This window comes from Stenella coeruleoalba, assembly GCF_951394435.1.
Source record: "Stenella coeruleoalba genome assembly, chromosome: 14".
NCBI lineage: Eukaryota > Metazoa > Chordata > Mammalia > Artiodactyla > Delphinidae > Stenella > Stenella coeruleoalba.
The window spans coordinates 66,707,370-66,725,776 of NC_137160.1; the positions used below are offsets into that span (position 1 = coordinate 66,707,370).

At 51.9% G+C, this 18,407-nt stretch overlaps 2 protein-coding genes across 3 annotated transcripts in view; both read left to right on the forward strand.

Moving 5' to 3' along the window:
- Positions 1–18,407, forward strand: part of LOC307197289 (putative SEC14-like protein 6) — a gene marked incomplete at both ends in the record, with an annotated part of 21,817 nt that continues 3,410 nt past the window's right edge. The window contains 11 exons of the mRNA XM_079943050.1: positions 1–54; positions 1,275–1,373; positions 2,295–2,354; positions 2,443–2,611; positions 3,121–3,236; positions 4,416–4,476; positions 4,582–4,669; positions 5,014–5,116; positions 5,193–5,332; positions 5,424–5,593; positions 6,741–6,853. Coding sequence (XP_079799176.1) covers positions 1–54; positions 1,275–1,373; positions 2,295–2,354; positions 2,443–2,611; positions 3,121–3,236; positions 4,416–4,476; positions 4,582–4,669; positions 5,014–5,116; positions 5,193–5,332; positions 5,424–5,593; positions 6,741–6,853 — 1,173 coding nt within the window. The remainder of the gene's footprint in view (positions 55–1,274; positions 1,374–2,294; positions 2,355–2,442; positions 2,612–3,120; positions 3,237–4,415; positions 4,477–4,581; positions 4,670–5,013; positions 5,117–5,192; positions 5,333–5,423; positions 5,594–6,740; positions 6,854–18,407) is intronic.
- The window catches only part of LOC307197515 (SEC14-like protein 3), a 23,920-nt gene continuing 18,338 nt past the window's right edge, over positions 12,826–18,407 (forward strand). For both annotated transcript variants that reach the window (XM_079943471.1, XM_079943469.1), the window contains exon 1: positions 12,826–12,952. The gene's annotated coding sequence lies outside the window, so the exon portion shown is untranslated. The remainder of the gene's footprint in view (positions 12,953–18,407) is intronic.

The following is an 18,407-nucleotide window of genomic DNA, read 5'->3' on the forward strand; positions in this document are numbered from 1 at the left end:
ATGAGCGGGCAAGAGCGTGAGCTGAGCCCATCGCAGGAGAGGATGCTAGCCCAGGTGAGGTGGGGGAGAGAGCCCTACACCTGCCTCAATTTCTCCTTCTGCCCCAGAAGAGGTAGCCCCCAAGGCCCCTGAGGTTCCTCTGAGCTCCGCACTCCCGGGTCGCTTCTCAACTCTGAGGGTCTTGGTGGCCAGAGTCCACACTGGCGCTGTCCAATAGAAACATAACACAAACCACAAATGCAAGCTACATGTGTCATTTCAAATATTCTAGTAGCCACGTGAGAACAGGGAAAAGAAACAAGTAAAATCAATTTTGATCATATATTTTATTTATTTAGTTTTTGGCCATGCAGCACGGCTTGCGGGATCTTAGTTCCCCAACCAGAGATTGAATCCTGGCCATAGCAGTGAAAGTGCCGAGTACCAACCAACGGACCACCAGGGAATTCCCAATAATATATTTTATTTAACCTGACAGAGCCAAATTGGTATCACTGCAACATGTAATCAATATAAAAATGATCACTGAGATTTTTTTGCACTTTTATTATTTTTTTAAATAAATTTATTTATTTATTTATTTTTGGCTGCGTTGGGTCTTCATTGCTGCGTGCGGGCTTTCTCTAGTTGTGGCGAGCAGGGGCTACTATTTGTTGTGGCGCGCAGGCTTCTCATTGCAGTGGTTTCGCTTGTTGCGGAGCACGGGCTCTAGGTGCGCGGGCTTCAGTAGTTGTAGCATGCGGACTCAGTAGTTGTGGCTCGCAGGCTCTAGAGCACAGGCTCAGTAGTTGTGGCACACGGGCTTAGTTGTTCCACGGCATGTGGGATCTTCCCTGACCAGGGCTCGAACCCGTGTCCCCTGCATTGGTAGGCAGATTCTTAACGACTGCGCCACCAGGGAAGTCCCAGGGTCTGATCTCTTAACAACTTTTTCGGAGCATCAGAAAAAGGGCCGCGGGCACAGCTGGGGTCCCCAAGGCCTTGGTAGTGGCCGTGGGTGTGACAGGGACTCAATGTGCTGTTTCTCTGGACACCTTCTCTTCCTATCTCCCTCCTGGGTGGTGGCTTCTTTCTCTGCTTACCACCATCACCAAGGCCCGCCCAGGGGCACACCCACTGCCATCAGCCCAGGAACTCAGGGGGCCTATACCCAAGTCTTCCTGGGGCTCTGGGTACCTCAGCTCTTACCCAAGCCACACTGTGGTTCCCCATGTCAGGAAAGGAACACTCTGAGCAAAGCGGGTGGGAGGGTGGAGTGGGGCCTCTTTCTTCAGACACCTGGAACAGGCCCCCAGGATTCTACAACAACAGCCTGTCCCCTTGTTGCAGCTCGGAGCTTTGACCTGGAGAAATCCGATGACATGCTGCGGAAGGTGAGGGCAACGCCTCCCTGACCGGCCCTGTTTCCTACCCCAAGTCTTCTGAGATCTTCCTTTCTTCCTGTCTTCCCTCCTTCCTCGCTCCCTCCCTCTCTCTCTCCCTCCCTTCCTTCCTTCCTTTCTTTTTCTTTCTTTCTTTCATGCAATGACTGTTTATTGAGCCCCAAAGGTGAGTCTAGCTGGTGCTGGCACTGGGGAGAGTGCAGTGGTAGAAAGAGAGAGAAAAGAAACCAGATAAATAAGTAAACAAGACGCTTCCTGAGAGTGGAAAGTTTAACAAAGACAGTGGGATGGAAGGAAGTGAGGGAGGTCAGGGAGGTCTTCCTTGCTGAAGGGTGACATTTTGGCTGTGTCACGAATGCCTGAAAGGAGGCAGGCAGGTGATGATCGGAGGCTGAGGGCACAGCCGTGCAAAAGCCCTGAGGTGGAGGCAAGCTGGAGCAATCCAGGAGCACAGGAGGTTGTGTTGTAGAGAGAAAGGGGAGAGATGCAGCTGCGTGGGTGGCGCAGGCCCATGGTGGTGGCAGTGGGGTGGGGCTGCAGGCCACCATCGGAGTCTAGGTTTTTGACTAAGGAGGACTGGAAGCTAGGGGGTGAAGTCTGACTCCCAGAACTCCCTGGGAGACCATGTGGGGAATGGAGGGTGGCAAGCAGGTGGAAGGATGCAGGGAGAGGCAGCTGCACCTGTTGGCTTCACCTGTTCCTTTCTGAGATTTTTTTCCCTCCTCATCCATGTCAGACCCACGTCTCCTCTGTCCCACTCCTGTCCACATCCCCAGTTCTGTGCCCGTGGAGCCCCAGATGCCCTGGCAGGCCCTCAGTGGTTGCAGGCAGAGGGGCCTGGCCAAGTGTCCCTGGGTCCCTGCAGAGGCCTTTGGCTCGGGGGGGTCTTCGGCTCCTCCCGTGTCTCTGTAGCAGGTGAAGTTCCGGAAGCAACAGGATCTGCACAACATCCTTGCATGGCAGCCTCCAGAGGTGAGATCCCCGGCCCCCCAGCTGCCTCGGAACCCAGGTCTCCCTCAAACCCACACCCCCTCCCCAGCCCTCTCTCTCGTGCATCCAGGTTGTCAGGCTATACAACGCCAACGGCACCTGTGGCCACAACAACGAGGGCAGCCCCATGTGGTACCACATCATCAGAGGCCTGGACCTCAAGGGCCTCCTCCTCTCCATCTCCAGACAAGAGCTGCTCAGGGCCAAGTCCCAGAGCTGTGGGCTGTCCCTGAGGGAGTGTGCGAGCAGCGGAGCAAGGAGGCAAGGGTCCCACGCGGCCCTCCCAGCCCCCGGGGCAGCCACAGCCTGGCAGCCTCCAAGGCAGCCCCCAGCGCTGGGCACCCAGAACCTACCTCCCTGGTCTCCTCGGCTCCTCCCAGCACCTCTGAGCGTACACAGGGTTCAGAGGCCAGTAACCCGCTAAGTGGTCCACACTGGGGCTCACTGCCCCAAAGCCCAGCTCCACGCACCAGGCCACGCTGCTCTCTGTGGCCTCATTTGATGGAGAAAGACAGGTATTTCAGCCGCACTGGACAGAGGAGGAAACTGAGGCATGGCGACCTGCCTTCCCATGGACAGATGTGGGAAGGGCGCCCCTTGGGACGGCCCCATCCCCCTGCACCTGGCTTCCTGGCGTGAAACCTCCACGCCAGGCGGAGCCGGGATAAGCCAGGCCAGTGCCCTGGGCTCAAGCCCGGCCCCACCTCTGGTGGGGTGTGGGGGGCACTGACCCTCATGGGGGTCTCACTTCCCATCATTCCCTTGCACCTGGGGAAGAAAGTGGAGAAAATCATAGCTGTTTTCGATTTTGAGGGGCTGAGCCAGAGGCATCTGTGGAAGCCAGGAGTGGAGTTTGCCCAGGAGGTGAGGGAACCCCACCAAGGCGGGCAGGGTGTCCGCCCTCCTGGGCCTCTGTCCCTCGCTTGCTGATGTGGAGTGTGTATGGGGGGGTCCTCGCTCCGCCCACAGGTTTGCAGCTCCTTACTTGCTGTTTGCAGGGATATTTTCAAACCCACAATCTCTTGGGGCTGTGCTAAATCATACTCATCACCCCAATGTCACCATTTCAAGTCCAGCAGGTCACAACAACAGGTGACCTGCTGGACATGGTCACCAGACCTGCCAGGGTCCCTGTCGATGCCCTTCCCTCTCATACTCCCTCCCCGCTCCTCCCTACCGGCCCCACCCCCTGCCCTTGGCTTGAGCCCCTCCCCCCATCCCATTTGCTGCTTTGTCTGGGAGGCGGCTGGAAGCAAGTCTGCTCTGAGAGCCCTAAGGAGGGACGGGAGGCCCTGACAAGACCTGGGCCCCCCGGGGCAGCCAGCCTGCCTTTTCTTTTCTTTCTGCTCAACCCAGAATAGCAGAGAACCTAAACTTTAAAAAAGTTTAACAATCATCAAAACATACTAAATTGAGGAAGCCAGACACAAAAGGCCACATATGGTGTGATTCCATTGATAGGAAATACCCGGAATAGATAAATCCATAGAGACAGAAAGCAGACTGGTGGTTAACCAGGGCTGCAGGGAGAGGGAAAGGGTGGGGGTGGTGACTGCTAACAGGTACAGGCTTCCTTTTGGGGTGATGAGAATATTCTGAAACTAGACAGCGGTGATGGCTGCACACCTCTGTGCATATACTGAAAACTACTGAATTGTACACTTTGAAAGGGTAAACTTTATGGTATGTAAATTCTATCCCAATTAAGAAAAAAAAGGTATGTCTTACAACTTTGAATCTTTCTTATGCTAAAAGTTTTTGTTTCTGAAGCTGAACTATTGTCTAAACCACATGGAGGGGAACCTTCCAGAGTCCTGAGGGGGATTTTCTTACTCTGCAGTAGGTGGGGTCACCCCCTTGAAATCTGTCAAGAATTTTGCACTAGTGGCTTCAGGAGGGTCTGTGACTGGGACCCAACAAACTGGAAAGCAGCGGCTTCTCTTGTCTGGGTGGGTTCTGGGTGTCTGGGGGGCCTTGGGAGCCTTAAGGGGGCAGCATTTAGGCACCTGTAGCTTGTGCACTGACCTGAGTTTGGCCTCACAGTTTCTCACAGCACTCGAGGCAAATTACCCTGAGATTTTGAGGAATATAATTGTTGTGAGAGGTGAGTGAACCAGCCCGGGATATGCTGAGTGGGGGGCAGGGGATGTGGAGGCAACAAGGCAGGGAACTGAGACCCCAGGAGACCCTGAAACAGTGCCTTTCTCAGCTTCCAAGCTGTTCCCAGTGGCCTTCAACCTGATCAAGCCGTACATAACTGAGGAGATGCGCAGGAAGGTGGTGATTCCTGGAGATGAGTGAGCAGCTCTGGCCTCCTCTGCAGCCCAGAGCCTGAGCTGGGGGCTGCCCCTCTGCAGACCTGACAGCTCCTGCATCCGAGGGCACCAGGCTCGGGGACCCACTCCTCCAGACCCACTGCTCTGGAGGACCCACTCCATTATGGCATCAACGTTGAGGCCAATGAGTCCACCTGCCAGAGGGCAGAGGGGCCAGGAGGGGTCCGTCCCCGGGGGCACCAGGAGGATGTGGGAAATAGGGGGAGGGAGCCATATGGCACCGGACAGCCCTGGGCTTGGCCCAACTGCCCTCAGTCGAGCCTCCCCGATCCCACATGGGACCCCACTTTCGCCCCCACAGACAGCTGGAAGCAAGAGCTGCCTAAGTTCACCAGCCCTGACCAGCTGCCTGTGGAGTTTGGGGGGAACATGACTGACACCGATGGCAACCCCAAGTGCCTGACCAAGGTACAGGTGCCCAGAGGATGGGGAGGGAGGGGAGACAGCCATGGTCTAGTGCCCTCTCACTCACCCTCGCCCACAGATCAACTACGGGGGCGAGGTGCCCAGGAGCTACTACCTGCGCGACCAGGTGAGGGTGCAGTACAAGCACCAGGTGACCGTGGGCCGAGGCTCCTCCCTGCAGGTGGAGAACGAGATCCTGTTCCCAGGCTGTGTGCTCAGGTAGGGATGGCGGCCACTCCACACCTGGGCATGGTTGGGAGGGGCCCAGAGCCCAGGCAGGTGGTTGTCAGTGGGGCCCTGTCCCCTACAGGTGGCAGTTCGCATCGGACGAGGTGGACATAGGCTTCGGGGTTTTCCTGAAGACCAAGATGGGGGAGCGGCAGCGGGCCGGGGAGATGATGGAGGTTCTGCCCAGCCAGCGCTACAACACCCACCTGGTGCCCGAGGACGGGAGCCTCACCTGCCTCCAGGCCGGCGTCAGTAAGATCTATAGGGTTCGCTGGAGTCATTTTCCTCCTCATGGCGGAGAAATGATCTGACATCTCTTGCGAGTCTGACCTCTCTGTTTGCTCCTATTTCCAGATCTCAGGGAGGGTGTGGGAGTCTGTGCTAGCTCCTAGATCCCACAGGCACCAGGGACATTGGTTTCAGGTGTTGGATCTTATGAGTGGCCCCCAGGTGTGGATACAAGGGCAGAGACACATGGTGGAGAGCACGGTTCACAGCCGTGGACTCAGCTCCTGGAAAGTCTCCTCACTGCACTCAACAGGCTAAGTAAGAGACAGCTGGAAAACAGCCATGGGCTCAGCATCAGGGCTCCCAGCCTGTCCACATGTGTGGACCACCCCACTTTGGGAATCCTGAGGAGATGACTCTTCCAGGTTTTTGTTCCCCCATTCCCAGGCCTCCCAGGCCAGATGCAGTTTGGTCCGCTTTAGCAGAAGCGACGTTGCCCAGGACCACTGCTGACCTCCCACCTCTGTGGGGAACAGAGCTAGGAGAAGGGAAACCCAAAGCTGATCTCCCCTGGAGAAGAGAGTGAGTTCTGCTAATGCTTTAGTTCATCCACATCTAGTTCATCTTCGTGGCAAAGGGAGAATTAGAAGGGTGGAGACAGAGAAATCTGGATGAGTCACTACGTCCCAGCATTCATGTTGGACCTTGGTGTCAAACAAAACGCCTCTAAAAAAGGCATGATGAGAATGAGGCTGATGGAACTCAGCCCTCTCTTCTGGCGAAAGCAGGGCTCCCCTCTGGGTGGGAACATCAGGATAAGGGAATCCCAGTCCCTCCCCTCCCTTGCTCTGGAATCATAAGTCTTACCAACCTCTAAGCCCATTTCCTTATCCATAAAATGGGGGTGGTAGTGCCTTCTGTGGGATTGCTTTGAGGATTCAGGGAGCTGTGAGCACCGATGCAGTGCCCGTAGACGGGGCTGATGCACGCTGCTGGTGGTTACCATTATTCCTTTGGTTGGCAGAAGCATCGGCCAAGGAGATATCCGGGAGTGATGGGCTGGGGCAGACCCTCCAGCCCCACCCACAGTTCTGGGCGGCCCACTCCCAAGGGCACTGGGCGTGCAGATGTGCCAGGCTCGCTTTGCTTGCTTACTTCTCCGTCCTTGCAGACGTCCTGCGCTTTGACAACACCTACAGCCTGATGCATGCCAGGAAGGTCAGCTACACTGTGGAGGTGCTGCTCCCCGACAAAGCCTCCGAGGAGAAGATTCAGAGTCTCGAGGCAACAAGACAGTCCCCACTGCAATGAAGACCCTGGGCGCCCCTGTGCCTGTGCTCTCCAACCCCTTAGCACCCCTCCCTGTCCCCTGACCCTGCCTGCCGCCCCCAGGAAGGGCGGTGCTGGAGGTGACTGCAGAGAGCCACCCACCTCAGCCATCACCATCTCAGCTCCTTGTGGGCCAACCTGGCTCTGTGGCCGAGCAGGAAGGGGAACCCTGGTGCATAGGCCACGCTGAGGAGTCAGACGGACACCCCATCCCCTGTTCGCAGAAAATGAGGATGAGAACCCTGAGGATAAGCTTGTGTCCACTGAGGAAGGGTCCTACCTGCAGAAGCTGCCCTTGTGTCCCTCCTGACAAGGTCCCCCCCATCCCAGGGTCACCCACACCTGGCATCGTGGTTGGAGGACATGCGCATGAGCGCCAGGGCCTGCAGGGAGCACAGCCTCAGGCCTGAAGAGCAGGGAAGCCCCATTCTCCACATGCAGGGGGTCAGCAGGGATGGGCAGGGCCAGCTGTAAACAGCTGGGTGGAAGGACGGGCAGGGCTGAGAGTCTCGGTTCTGACAGAGCATCAACCCTCCAGGGCTGTTCTACTGCATTTGGAGGGAAAATCAGAAACGGAGAGCGAGAGCCGGCAGGAACAACCATCAGGAGGAAGAGCCGCGCTCAGCCTTACGCAGAGCTGAGTGGGTGTGACTGAGTCTCCGGGGAATTCCCAGTGTCTCCCCACCCCCAGCCTGCTGTGATCCAGCCCACCTTCAACTTGGGTTCTTTCCGGCTCTGATGGGGGCTGGGACCGAAGCAAAGCTGGAGGGAGGTGGAATGAACATACTGGGGTGCAGGGTGGAGCTGCCCTCCCAGGGTGCTCATCCTGGACTCTGACTTGCTTCTTGGAGAACCATCAGGTTTTTCCTCCATCTTTGTGTCTCACCAAGGGGACAGCTGAAGGCTGGCTGCCAACCCCCCTCCTCCCCCACCCCAAATGCAACTCAGTAGCTGGCCAGTGAAGGCTTCATTTCTCAATGGCTGGCCCTCCTGGACACCACAGCCCACAGTCAGGACCGCTGCTGGCCGCACTGCACCCAGCAGGGCAGCCCATGCCTGGAAGTGAGCCGAGGAAGCCGCTGAGATGTCTGTGCCTCTGTGGTTGACTCTAGGTGGCAATGAAGCCCTCAGCCTGGGCCTGGGAGCCCAGGCTTTGCTGCCCTGCCCCCTTCATCCTGCTCCCTGCCCTCTGGCTGGGCCAGGCCACTGGCCCCCAGCACCTCTGAAGACCCAACCCCAGGGTGGCTCGGCCCTCGGCTCTGGATCCCTGCACCTGTACTACTGTCCCACGGGGTGGAGTGCTGGCCACCCAGGTGATGTCCCCGGGAGTGAGTGGTCAGACGTACGTGTAAAAGGGGTCCTTGCTGCAAAGCATTAGCATCCTGGCTGCCCAGGCCCTTCCCAGGGACCGGAAGCCTCCGCAAGCCCCACTATCCAGGTGCTTTACCAGCAAGAAGCCCAGCTCTGGTCCCTTTCCCACTCTCAGATTCTGTGCTCTCATCTTCTCCAGTTAATAAGAGGTTTCTCGATCTCCCAAAGCCTGTTTTAGACAAGAGCATGATGAGGCTTGGGAAGGTGGGATCTTCCGGTGAGCCAGGTGAGGTCCTTGGGTCCCCAGCCCTCCATCCACCACGAGTGATGGAGCACAGAGTCTGAGCAGAGGTTCTGCTGCTATAAAAAGCAAACTAAATAAAACCAAATGCCATAAGCCAGCGCCACGAGGCACTCCTGGCCCAACAGTGTTTGAATAGTTTGGCAAGAAAAAAACTGCATACCAGCACCAAAGAGATGGCCTGAGGCTGTCAGGCAAAAATCACATGACATTTCTGTGTCCAAGGTCCTCTCCTGCATCCCAGATGTGGCAGGCTTTCCCGTCACCCCAGTTGCACTGCACAGCCACCCTCTGTGCAGCCTCCCAGATGCAGGGATATCCAGAGCCCCCAGAGGTCCTGGCTTCCCAGGGCCATCTTCCCACTGCCCATGGCAGGCTATGGAGGGCACGGCCAACTGGGGCTGGGAGGACCCTGTGCCAGGTTTCACTGCTCCCAGCTGTTGTCATGATGGGGGCTCACAGTGCCTTACTCCCACCTTCATGCCCCCCACGTAAAGACAAGGGGTTCATAGATGTGAACAATGACCCTTGCCTTTCTAACCACTCATAGCCAACTTCCCACCATCAGCACTGCCTCATGTGGTTTTCTTGCAGGCAGCAAAGACTCCTCTGCACAGGGGTTTCCCAAGGCTCTGACCACAGAGAATTTATACAAATATGGCTGTGATAAGGGGGTCAGGTGTGGGCACCAGCGACACTGAATCCCAGAGCTGGCAGAGCACACTTCTGTTAAGCCGGCAGGGCAGCAGTCACCTGCAGAGGTGAGAGCAGAATCTCCTACCTGGCAAGGGGGGAGGGGCACTTTGGGAGATAGAAAGGGAGCATGTCTTCAGCAACCTCCATCCCTGTGTCTTAACACTTTAAGAAAAAAAAAGGTGTGTGGGGGGGAATTCCCTGGCCGTCCAGTGATTAGGACACCATGCTTTCACTGCCAAGGGCCCGGGTTCGATCCCTGGTCGGGGAACCACGACCCTACATGACCCTGCATGCTGCGCAGCAAGGCCAAAAAGAATTTTTTTAATTTAAAAAATAATAAATTTAAAAAAAAGGAAGTAGCCAGAAAGGGGCTGTTTACCTGAAGCTTGTTTCTTTGTTTATCCATTCATTCATCAACGGTTATTGAGTGTCTGCCCAGCGCCAGGTACTGCAGGCCCTGGGGACCTCGGGGAGACTGGGCTGACGCTAATAGGAAGCTCACCTATATTGAGGGAGGCAGAAGTGACTCCAATGATTATCAAGTGGACGTGTCATCACCACATGTGCTTGGAGGGGCAGAAGCCAAATTCTAGGGGAGCTCTCAGCAAAGAAGCCTGATGGGGAATCAGATGTACTTTGTCCAAGGAAGGGACCCTTGAAGGGAGAACTGAGAGATGTGGGAGGGTGACCAGGTGTGGACGAGTCTTCCAGACTGAGGAATGGGGTGAGGGTGGCTGTGGGGTATTTGAGGCCGGAGGGGTGCCGGAAGGGCTCTTGGGTGGCGCTCTCTGATGTTTACGATTTCTTTGCGAACAACTGTGTGTACACATTTGATAATTATTAATAAAACCATTTTATAAGGCACAATACAAAACAGCCGTGTTGTTTGTCAGGAAAGAATGGCAGAATCTTGGCAGGAGGCCACAGATCAAAACTTACTCAGAATGAGGTGGTTGGAAATACCCAGGCCTCACCTGTCCAGAGGAACGGAGGCGGGGCCTCCCGGTCCCAGCACATCTTCTGGGATGGAAAGCCCCACAATCTTCTGGTGGTGGGAGAGGGGGGGGATGCAGGTGAGGGACCTATAAGGGTTTTTTCAATGCAGTTGGAAAGGCTCTCCTGCCCCCCAAATTTCCACCCCAGTCCAGCTCACCTTCCAAGAGTCCAGGTTGGAGAGGACACCACTGTGGGACAGTCACGGCTTCACCAGAGTTCCATGGCACAGCATTCCACAGTTTGCACAGCCCCTTTACATGCAACCCTGAAGGAGATGGGAATTATAGCCCCATTTTACAGGTCCAGTAACCAGAAAGGATGGGCTCGCCTAGTCGTGCTCTTGTCCTGGAGTTGAAGGCAGGCTGGGTGAGCAGCCCAATAATAACCATAAAAGTCAACACTACTGATTGCTTACCATGTGCCAGGTGGTGGGTGATGTACCTTATTGGCCTCTTCTAACCATCCCATTAACCTTATAAGAAGGGAATGTTATTAGCCCCAATTTACAGATGAGAAATCTGAGACTCAAGCTCACATAGCACATTTGAGAGGAAGCCAAGATTCAAACCCAGTTACACAAGCCGGTGTTTCAGCACCATACATTTTTTAACTATTAGAGAATTATTTTCTCAATGTTGGGAGAGGAATTACAGCTGCTTGGCAGTTTGTTTGCAATCACCCCCAGACTCAGCCTCCCCCACAGTAGTCTTGGGCACTCCATGTTGCCCAAGAATGGCAATGAAATCAGAGACCAGTTTGGCATGAAGAACTTGGAACACTGCATGCCCTTAGGGTACACCCTGGTATTGTGAGAAAGGGTGTGCTAGCTCCAGCCCTGGACAGTGTACAAGCTTCTCCACTTTGCAGCCTCCTTAATAATCCTCCCCCATGCTCCTATCAACATAGCAACCCATTCCTGTGGTAAGCAACAAGGGCATCTTGGCAGAAAACATAAGGGGAAAGCTTCATAACAATGGATTTGGCAATGATTTCTTGAAAATGACACCAAACACAAGAAACAATAACAAAATAAGCAATAGATGAATTGGACTTCATCAAAATTTAAGACTTTTGTGATTTAAAGGACCTATCAACAGAGTGAAAAGGCAACCCACAAAATGAGAGAAAATATTTGTAAATCGTATATCTGATGAGATTAAAATCCAGAATATATAAAGGACTCCTACAAGTCAATAATAACAACAACAACAGCAACAAAAACTCATTTAAAAATGAGTAAAGGGGACTTCCCTGACAGTCCAGTGGTTAAGACTACACGTTTCCACTGCAGGGGGCACAGGTTCCATCCCTGGTCAGGGAACTGAGATCCTGTGTGCTGTGCTGTGTGGCCAAAAAAAAAAAAAGGGCTTCCCTGGTGGTGCAGTGGTTAAGAATCCACCTGCCAATGCAGGGGACATGGGTTCAAGCCCTGGTCTGGGAAGAGCCCACATGCTGCAGAGCAACTAAGCCCGTGCGCCACAACTACTGAGCCTGCACTCTTAGAGCCCACGCCACAACTACCGAAGCCCGTGTGCCTAGAGCTTGTGCTCTGCAACAAGAGAAGCCACCTCAGTAAGAAGCCCATGCGCCCGCAAGGAAGAGCAGCCCCCGCTCACCGCAACTAGAGAAAGCCCACGGGCAGCGATGAAAACCAAATGCAGCCAAAAATAAATTTAAAAATAAAAAAAAAACAATAAAAATGGGTAAAGGACTTAAATAGATGTTTCTCCAAAGAAGATATACAAATGGGCAACAGCACATGAAAAGATGCTGAACATTACTAATTATCAGGGAAATCAAATCAAACCCACAATGAGACACCACCTCACACCCCTGAGGAGGGCTATTATCAAACAACAGAAAATAGTAAGCATTGGTGAGGACATGAAGAAACTGGAACCCTTGTGCATGGCTACAGGGAGTGTAAAATGGTGCATCCACTATGTAAAACAATATGATAGTTCCACAAAAAAATTGAACATAGAATTACCTTATGATCCAGAAATTCTACTTTTGGCTATATACCCAAAAGAACTGAAAGCAGGGACTTGAACAGATATTTGTATACCAATGTTCATAACAGTTTTATTCATAATAGTTAAAAGATGGAAACAACCGAAGTATCCATTAACAAATGAATGGATATGGACTAATCAAAATAAGCCACATGCAAATGGACAAATGTTGCATGATTGTACTTACAAGAAGTACCTAGAGTAGTCAAATTCATAGAGACAGAAAGTAGGATGGTGGTTGCCAGTGTTACTGGCCCTTTCTAGTCGGGTCCCAACAGGGGTCCCTCTACCTGGTGTCATTTGAGCCAAAAGATTGAGACCGAGTTTGGTTGTGAAGCAAAGGAAAGCTTCGTTCTTTGATCAAAGAATGGAGAGGTGTGAGCTTGGTCTAGAGTACTCTCCATCAGGCCCTCCCCAATAGGCCCTCAGCGGGGCTGCTGTATAGGGCTCTCGTCAGTGGGAAGGGGGCGGGGTTTTCACGGGTCTGGCGCAGGCGTGTTGCTCACGGCTCCAGACCGCCGTGCTGGGCGTAGCATCTCTGCGCACGGCCCCCTGCCGCCATCTTGAATTGAGTGTTCTCTCAGCACTTCTGCACGTGGCCCACCGAGCTGAGGTGTCCGTGCAGCCATTTTGCACCAGGAACTCTGGTCTGAAGTGCCGGCTGCACGGCCTCTGCAGGCGGCCCCCTGTGAGCGAGTGAAACGAGAGTAAGAGCAGAGGAAAAGAAGAAGAAAGGTTAGACTTTATTTTATTACCCAGATTCTATTTTTATTTCCCGAGAATTGTTCACGGGCTTTGCCGGTGACACCAGGGGCTTGTGGGGAGGGAGAAATGGGAAGTTACTGTTTAATGGATACAGAGTTTCCGTTTGGGAAGATGAAAAAGTTCTGGAGCTGGATGGTGGTGATGGTTGCACAACAATGTGAATCTACTTAATGGCACTGAACTGTACTTTTAAAAATGTCAATTTTTTGTTTTTGTTTTTTGCGGTCCGCGGGCCTCTCACTGTTGTGGCCTCTCCCGTTGCGGAGCACAGGCTCCGGACGCGGAGGCTCAGCGGCCAGGGCTCACGGGCCCAGCCACTCCGCGGCATGTGAGATTCTCCCGGGCCGGGGCACGAACCCGTGTCCCCTGCATCAGCAGGCGTACTCCCAACCACCGCGCCACCAGGGAAGCCCCTAAAAATGTCAAATTTTATGTTAGGAGTATTTTACCACAATTTTTAAAAAAAGTTAAAAAAAACCAAAGACCTAAATGTAAGAGCTAAAACGTAAAACTCTCAGAAGAAAACATGGAGGTAAATCTGAAACAGGAAAGAAGGGATCAGGGCACAACCTTTAAAAGAATGATTTAGCCATTGTGGATACGACGTAAACTGGTTAGAACTGACTAGGCCCAAGCTGGCAGAAGATTCGACTTCCAGTTGACCTTGAGCCTCATTATGTGCTCATTGTAAATATTAGCATACGCCAAACAACATGCTCACAGGCGCCATGACAGTTCCAAGGCCAAAAAGTGGGTGGTGGCCCAATTCCTGGAAATCTCCGCCGTTCTCCAAAATCATTGGAAAAATCCTCCCACTCATTAGCCTATGAAATTTCCCAGACCATAAAAACTAACCACTGCATATATTGGGGCCACTTTCAATCCTTTCTGTCTATGGAATGTGTATCTCCCAGGGCGTCTCACCTTCTGAGATGGTCCACACTCTGTGTGTCTCTTTTTTTTCTAATTTATTTATTTATTTTGGCTGCGTTGGGTCTTTGTTGCTGCACGCAGGCTTTCTCTAGTTGCGGCGAGCGGGGTTTACTCTTCGTTGTGATGCGCAGGCTTCTCATTGCAGTGGCTTTTCTTGTTGTAGAGCACGGTCTTTAGGCTCACGGGCTTCAGTAGTTGTGGCACATGGGCTCAGTAGTTGTGGCTCACGGGCTTAGTTGCTCCACGGCATGTGGGATATTCCCGGACCAGGGCTCGAACCCGTGTCCCTTGCATTGGCAGGCAGATTCTTAACCACTGTGCCACCAGGGAAGTACCTGTGTGTCTCTTTTTGAATTACGGTTTTCTCTGGGTATATGCCCAGTAGTGGGATTGCTGGGTCATATGGTAATTCTATGTTTAGTTTTTTAAGGAACCTCCGTACTGTTCTCCATAGTGGCTGTATCAATTTATATTCCTACCAACAGTGCAGGAGGGTTCCTTTTTCTCCATGTGTCTCTCTCAATTAACCTACTTCTTACCTATCGCGTTGCCTCTCACTGAATTCCTTATGCGCTGAGGCAAAGAGAACCTGAGCTTCATTAAGTCCTAAGACCAGGCATGTGATTTCAGTTAAAAGACAAGTGGGTTTGAGTCCCAGCCCATGGGTTCAAGTCCCAATCTTAGTTTTAGCTGGGTTTGAATACCATCTGAGGTGTGATTGAGTTCAAGTCCCAGTCTGATCTGAGTTGTGCTGTTTCAGCCAATCTGAGACCAGGTGTGAGGTTTCAAGTCTACGTGACCTTGGATTTGGCAGTGCTTTTTTAGATATGACACCAAAAGCATAAGCAATAAAAGAAAAAGTAGATAAGTCAGCCTTCATCAAAATTTAGAACTTTTGTGTGTCACAGGACACTGAAGAAAGTGAAAAGACAACCCACAGAATGGAAGAAGATATTTTCAAATTATATATCTGATAAGGGATTAAAATCCAGAATATATAGAGAATTCTTACATGTCAACAATAAAAAGACAACCCAATTTAAAATTAGGTAAAGACATTTTAAAATTTTGAATAGATGTTTCTCCCAGAAGATATACAGATGGCCAATAAGCTCATGAAGAGATACTCAAGAGCTTTAGTCATTAGAGAAATGCAGTTCAAAACCACAATGAGATACCACGTGACACCCACTAGGAAGGCTATAATAGCAAAATAAGAAAACAGAAAAGGAGCCCTCACACATTGTTAGGGAGTATATGAAATGATGCAGCCACTTTGGAAGACAGTTTGCCAGTTTCTCAAAAGGTTGAACATAGAGTTACTATATGAGCCAGTAATTCCACTCCTAAAGATACACCCAAGAGAAGTGAAAACATGTTTTTACAAAAACTTGTACAGGGCTTCCCTGGTGGCGCAGTGGTTGAGAGTCCGCCTGCCGTTGCAGGGGACACGGGTTCGTGCCCTGGTCCGGGAAGATCCCACATGCCGCGGAGCGGCTGGGCCCGTGAGCCATGGCTGCTGAGCCTGCACATCCGGAGCCTGTGCTCTGCGACGGGAACAGTGAGAGGCCCGCGTACCGCAAAAAAAAAAAAAAAAAAAAAACTTGTACAAAATCTTTTCATAGCAGCATTATTCATAATAGCCAAAAAAGTGGAAATAACCTAAATGTCCATCCACTGATGAATGGGTAAACAAAATGTGGTATATTTATGCAAAAGAATATTATTCAGCCATAAAAAGGAATGACATAACTGGTACCTGCTACAACCTGGATGAACCTTGTATACATGATGCTAAGTTAAAGAAGCCAGTCACAAAAGATCACATACCGCATGTGATTCGCTTTCTATGAAATATCCAGAATAAGAAAATCTATAGAGATGGAAAATAGCTTAGTAGTTGCCAGAGGCAAGAGCAGGGGTGCAGGAAATGGGGAATGACTGCTAAAGGGTACAGCTGTTTTCGGGGGGTAATGAAAATGTCCTGCAATTAAGCAGTGGAGTTGGTTGCACAACTTTGTAAATATACTAAAAATCACTGAATTGTACACTTTAAGAATGGTGAACTTATGATATGTGAATTATACCATATTTTAATTTAAAAAGGAGATGAAACTGCCCAAGGGTAAAAGAGGGAAGGCAGACGGTCCCAGGGCGCAGCTGAGATCATCACTGGGGCTCCGACAAGGCACCCCTCCCCGCCTCCCATCCCCGCAATTCCCCTCTCCTGTCAGCCACCCCACCTCATCTCACTGTGCCCTGAACCCCACTCCCACTTGCCTCGTCCCAGCCACGTTTGCCCCATGGTGAGGCTCCCTCACCCCTGGGGCCCCCTCTGTACTCACCCAGCTGGTTCTGGTAGGACGGCATTTCACATTTCCTAGTAACCAACCCCCAGAAAGGAGGGGTTCCTGGGTGTGGACTGGGTGGCCCCGTCTATCCCCCTGAGGTTGTTTGCTGGTGTCCTGGTTGTAGACATGGTCCCCTGAGAGCCTGACAAACTAGGACTTGGAGAAGACCGAAACGGTGGGTGGGGGCGGGGGTGGTTCTCCTCTGCCGAGGCCTTTGTTTCAAGAGAGGGAAATGAATTGTCCTGGCCTCAAAATACCCTGCAGTCGGAGGTGGGTGGATCCAGGCTTCCTAACACACAATGGATCTTAGACCTTTTATCGAGCACTTACTGTCTTCTAGGCACAGTGTTAAGCCCTCCGGGGGAAGGCACATCTGGGCAGTGGCTCCACTACAGGTTCCAGAGTCAGACAGGCTTGGGTTCAAATCCTGGCTTCCCATTTCCTGGCTGTGTGACTTCAGAAAAGTTTCTTTATCTCTCTGATCTTTCATATCTTTGACTGTAAAATGGAGATACCCCTACCTGTTTCCAAATGGTTTGATACCAATGTAATGTTCTCAGCACAGAGGAAATGCTCAACAAATGGGAGACTGTGAGTTCTGTGCAGGCAGGGACCCAATCCATCTTGTTTACTGTAACATCCTCAGCTCTGCCCTCCTTGTGCTTTCCACTTGCCCACCTCCACACCTTGGCCCATGCCGTCCCCTCCACTTGGGATGCCTTTTCCTCTACCCCAATCTCCACTAATCGACATCCTCCTTTTCTTCAAGGTCTGGCTCAATGCCACCTACATCCTATTGGGGTGACTTCTGTGCCTGGGTCCTCTCCCTGATTAAGGTGGAGGCCCCCAGAGCTGAGATGGCCTCCAGTGTGACAGCAGAGTGGTTAATTGCATGGGCTTAGCTCTGGATAAGATACTTAACTTCTCTCTACCTCAGTTTGCTTGTCTGTAAAATGGGCTTAATAATGATAGCTAATCCCAGGGGGGCTCTGAGGTTTAAATGAGGTGATGCTTTTTTTTTTTTTGGCCTCACCATGAGGCATGTGGGATCTTAGTTCCCCAACTAGGGATTGAACCTGCATCCCCTGCAGTGGAAGTGCAGAGTCTTAACCACTGGACCACCAGGGAAATCCCATTGTTTTCTTTTCTTTTTGGCTATGCTGTGTGGCATGCAGGATCTTAGTTCCCCAACCAGGGATCAAACCCGTGCCCCCTGCATTGGGAGTGGGGAGTCTTAAGCATTGAACCACCAAGGAAATCCCACAAGGTGATGCACTTAGAGTGGAGCCTGGCATGTAGTAAGCCTCCAATAAATGCAGTAGATCTGTGCTAATATGGTAGCCACAAGCCACATGGGGCAATCTATTATAAAATTAATCAAAATTTAATTTATTTAAAACTTGAGTTCCTCAGTCTCACTAACCACATTTCACATGTGACAACTGGCTACCAGTGATGTCCAATAGGACACAGCCCAGATACAGAACATTTCCATCACTGCAGAAAGTTCCATTAAAGGGGCTTCCCTGGTGGTGCAGTGGTTAAGAATTCACCTGCCAATTCAGGGGACATGGGTTCGAGCCCTGGTCTGGGAAGATCCCACATGCCGCGGAGCAACTAAGCCCATGCCCTACAACTACTGAGCTTATGCTCTAGAGCCCGCATGCCACAACTACTGAAGCTTGCGTGCCTAGAGCCTGTGCTCCACGAGAGAAGCCACCGCAATGAGAAGCCCACGCACCGCAACAGAGTAGCCCCTGCTCACCACAACTAGAGAAAGCCCCTGTGCAGCAATGAAGACCCAATGCAGCCAAAAATAAATAAATAAATAAATGAAAGTTCCATTAGATAGCACTATTGATGATGATGATGATGTTGATGATAATGAAGATAACGATAATGATGCTGTGGGCACACAGTATGTGCTCTGTGTCTGTTTGTGGTCTGGGTCAGGAGAAGCACTTAGGGGTATCTCTGAAGGCTCAGAACTCCTGCGAGGACCTCAACTCCTATTCCTGGCCCTGCCTTCCCAGCCTCTGATATCCCCAGAGGTAACTGGGGCCCCTCACGTTAGAGGGATTAGGGCGAGAAAGGTGACTGGTGAGAAACAGGCAGGATTAGGGGCTAATGAGAGGGCAGTG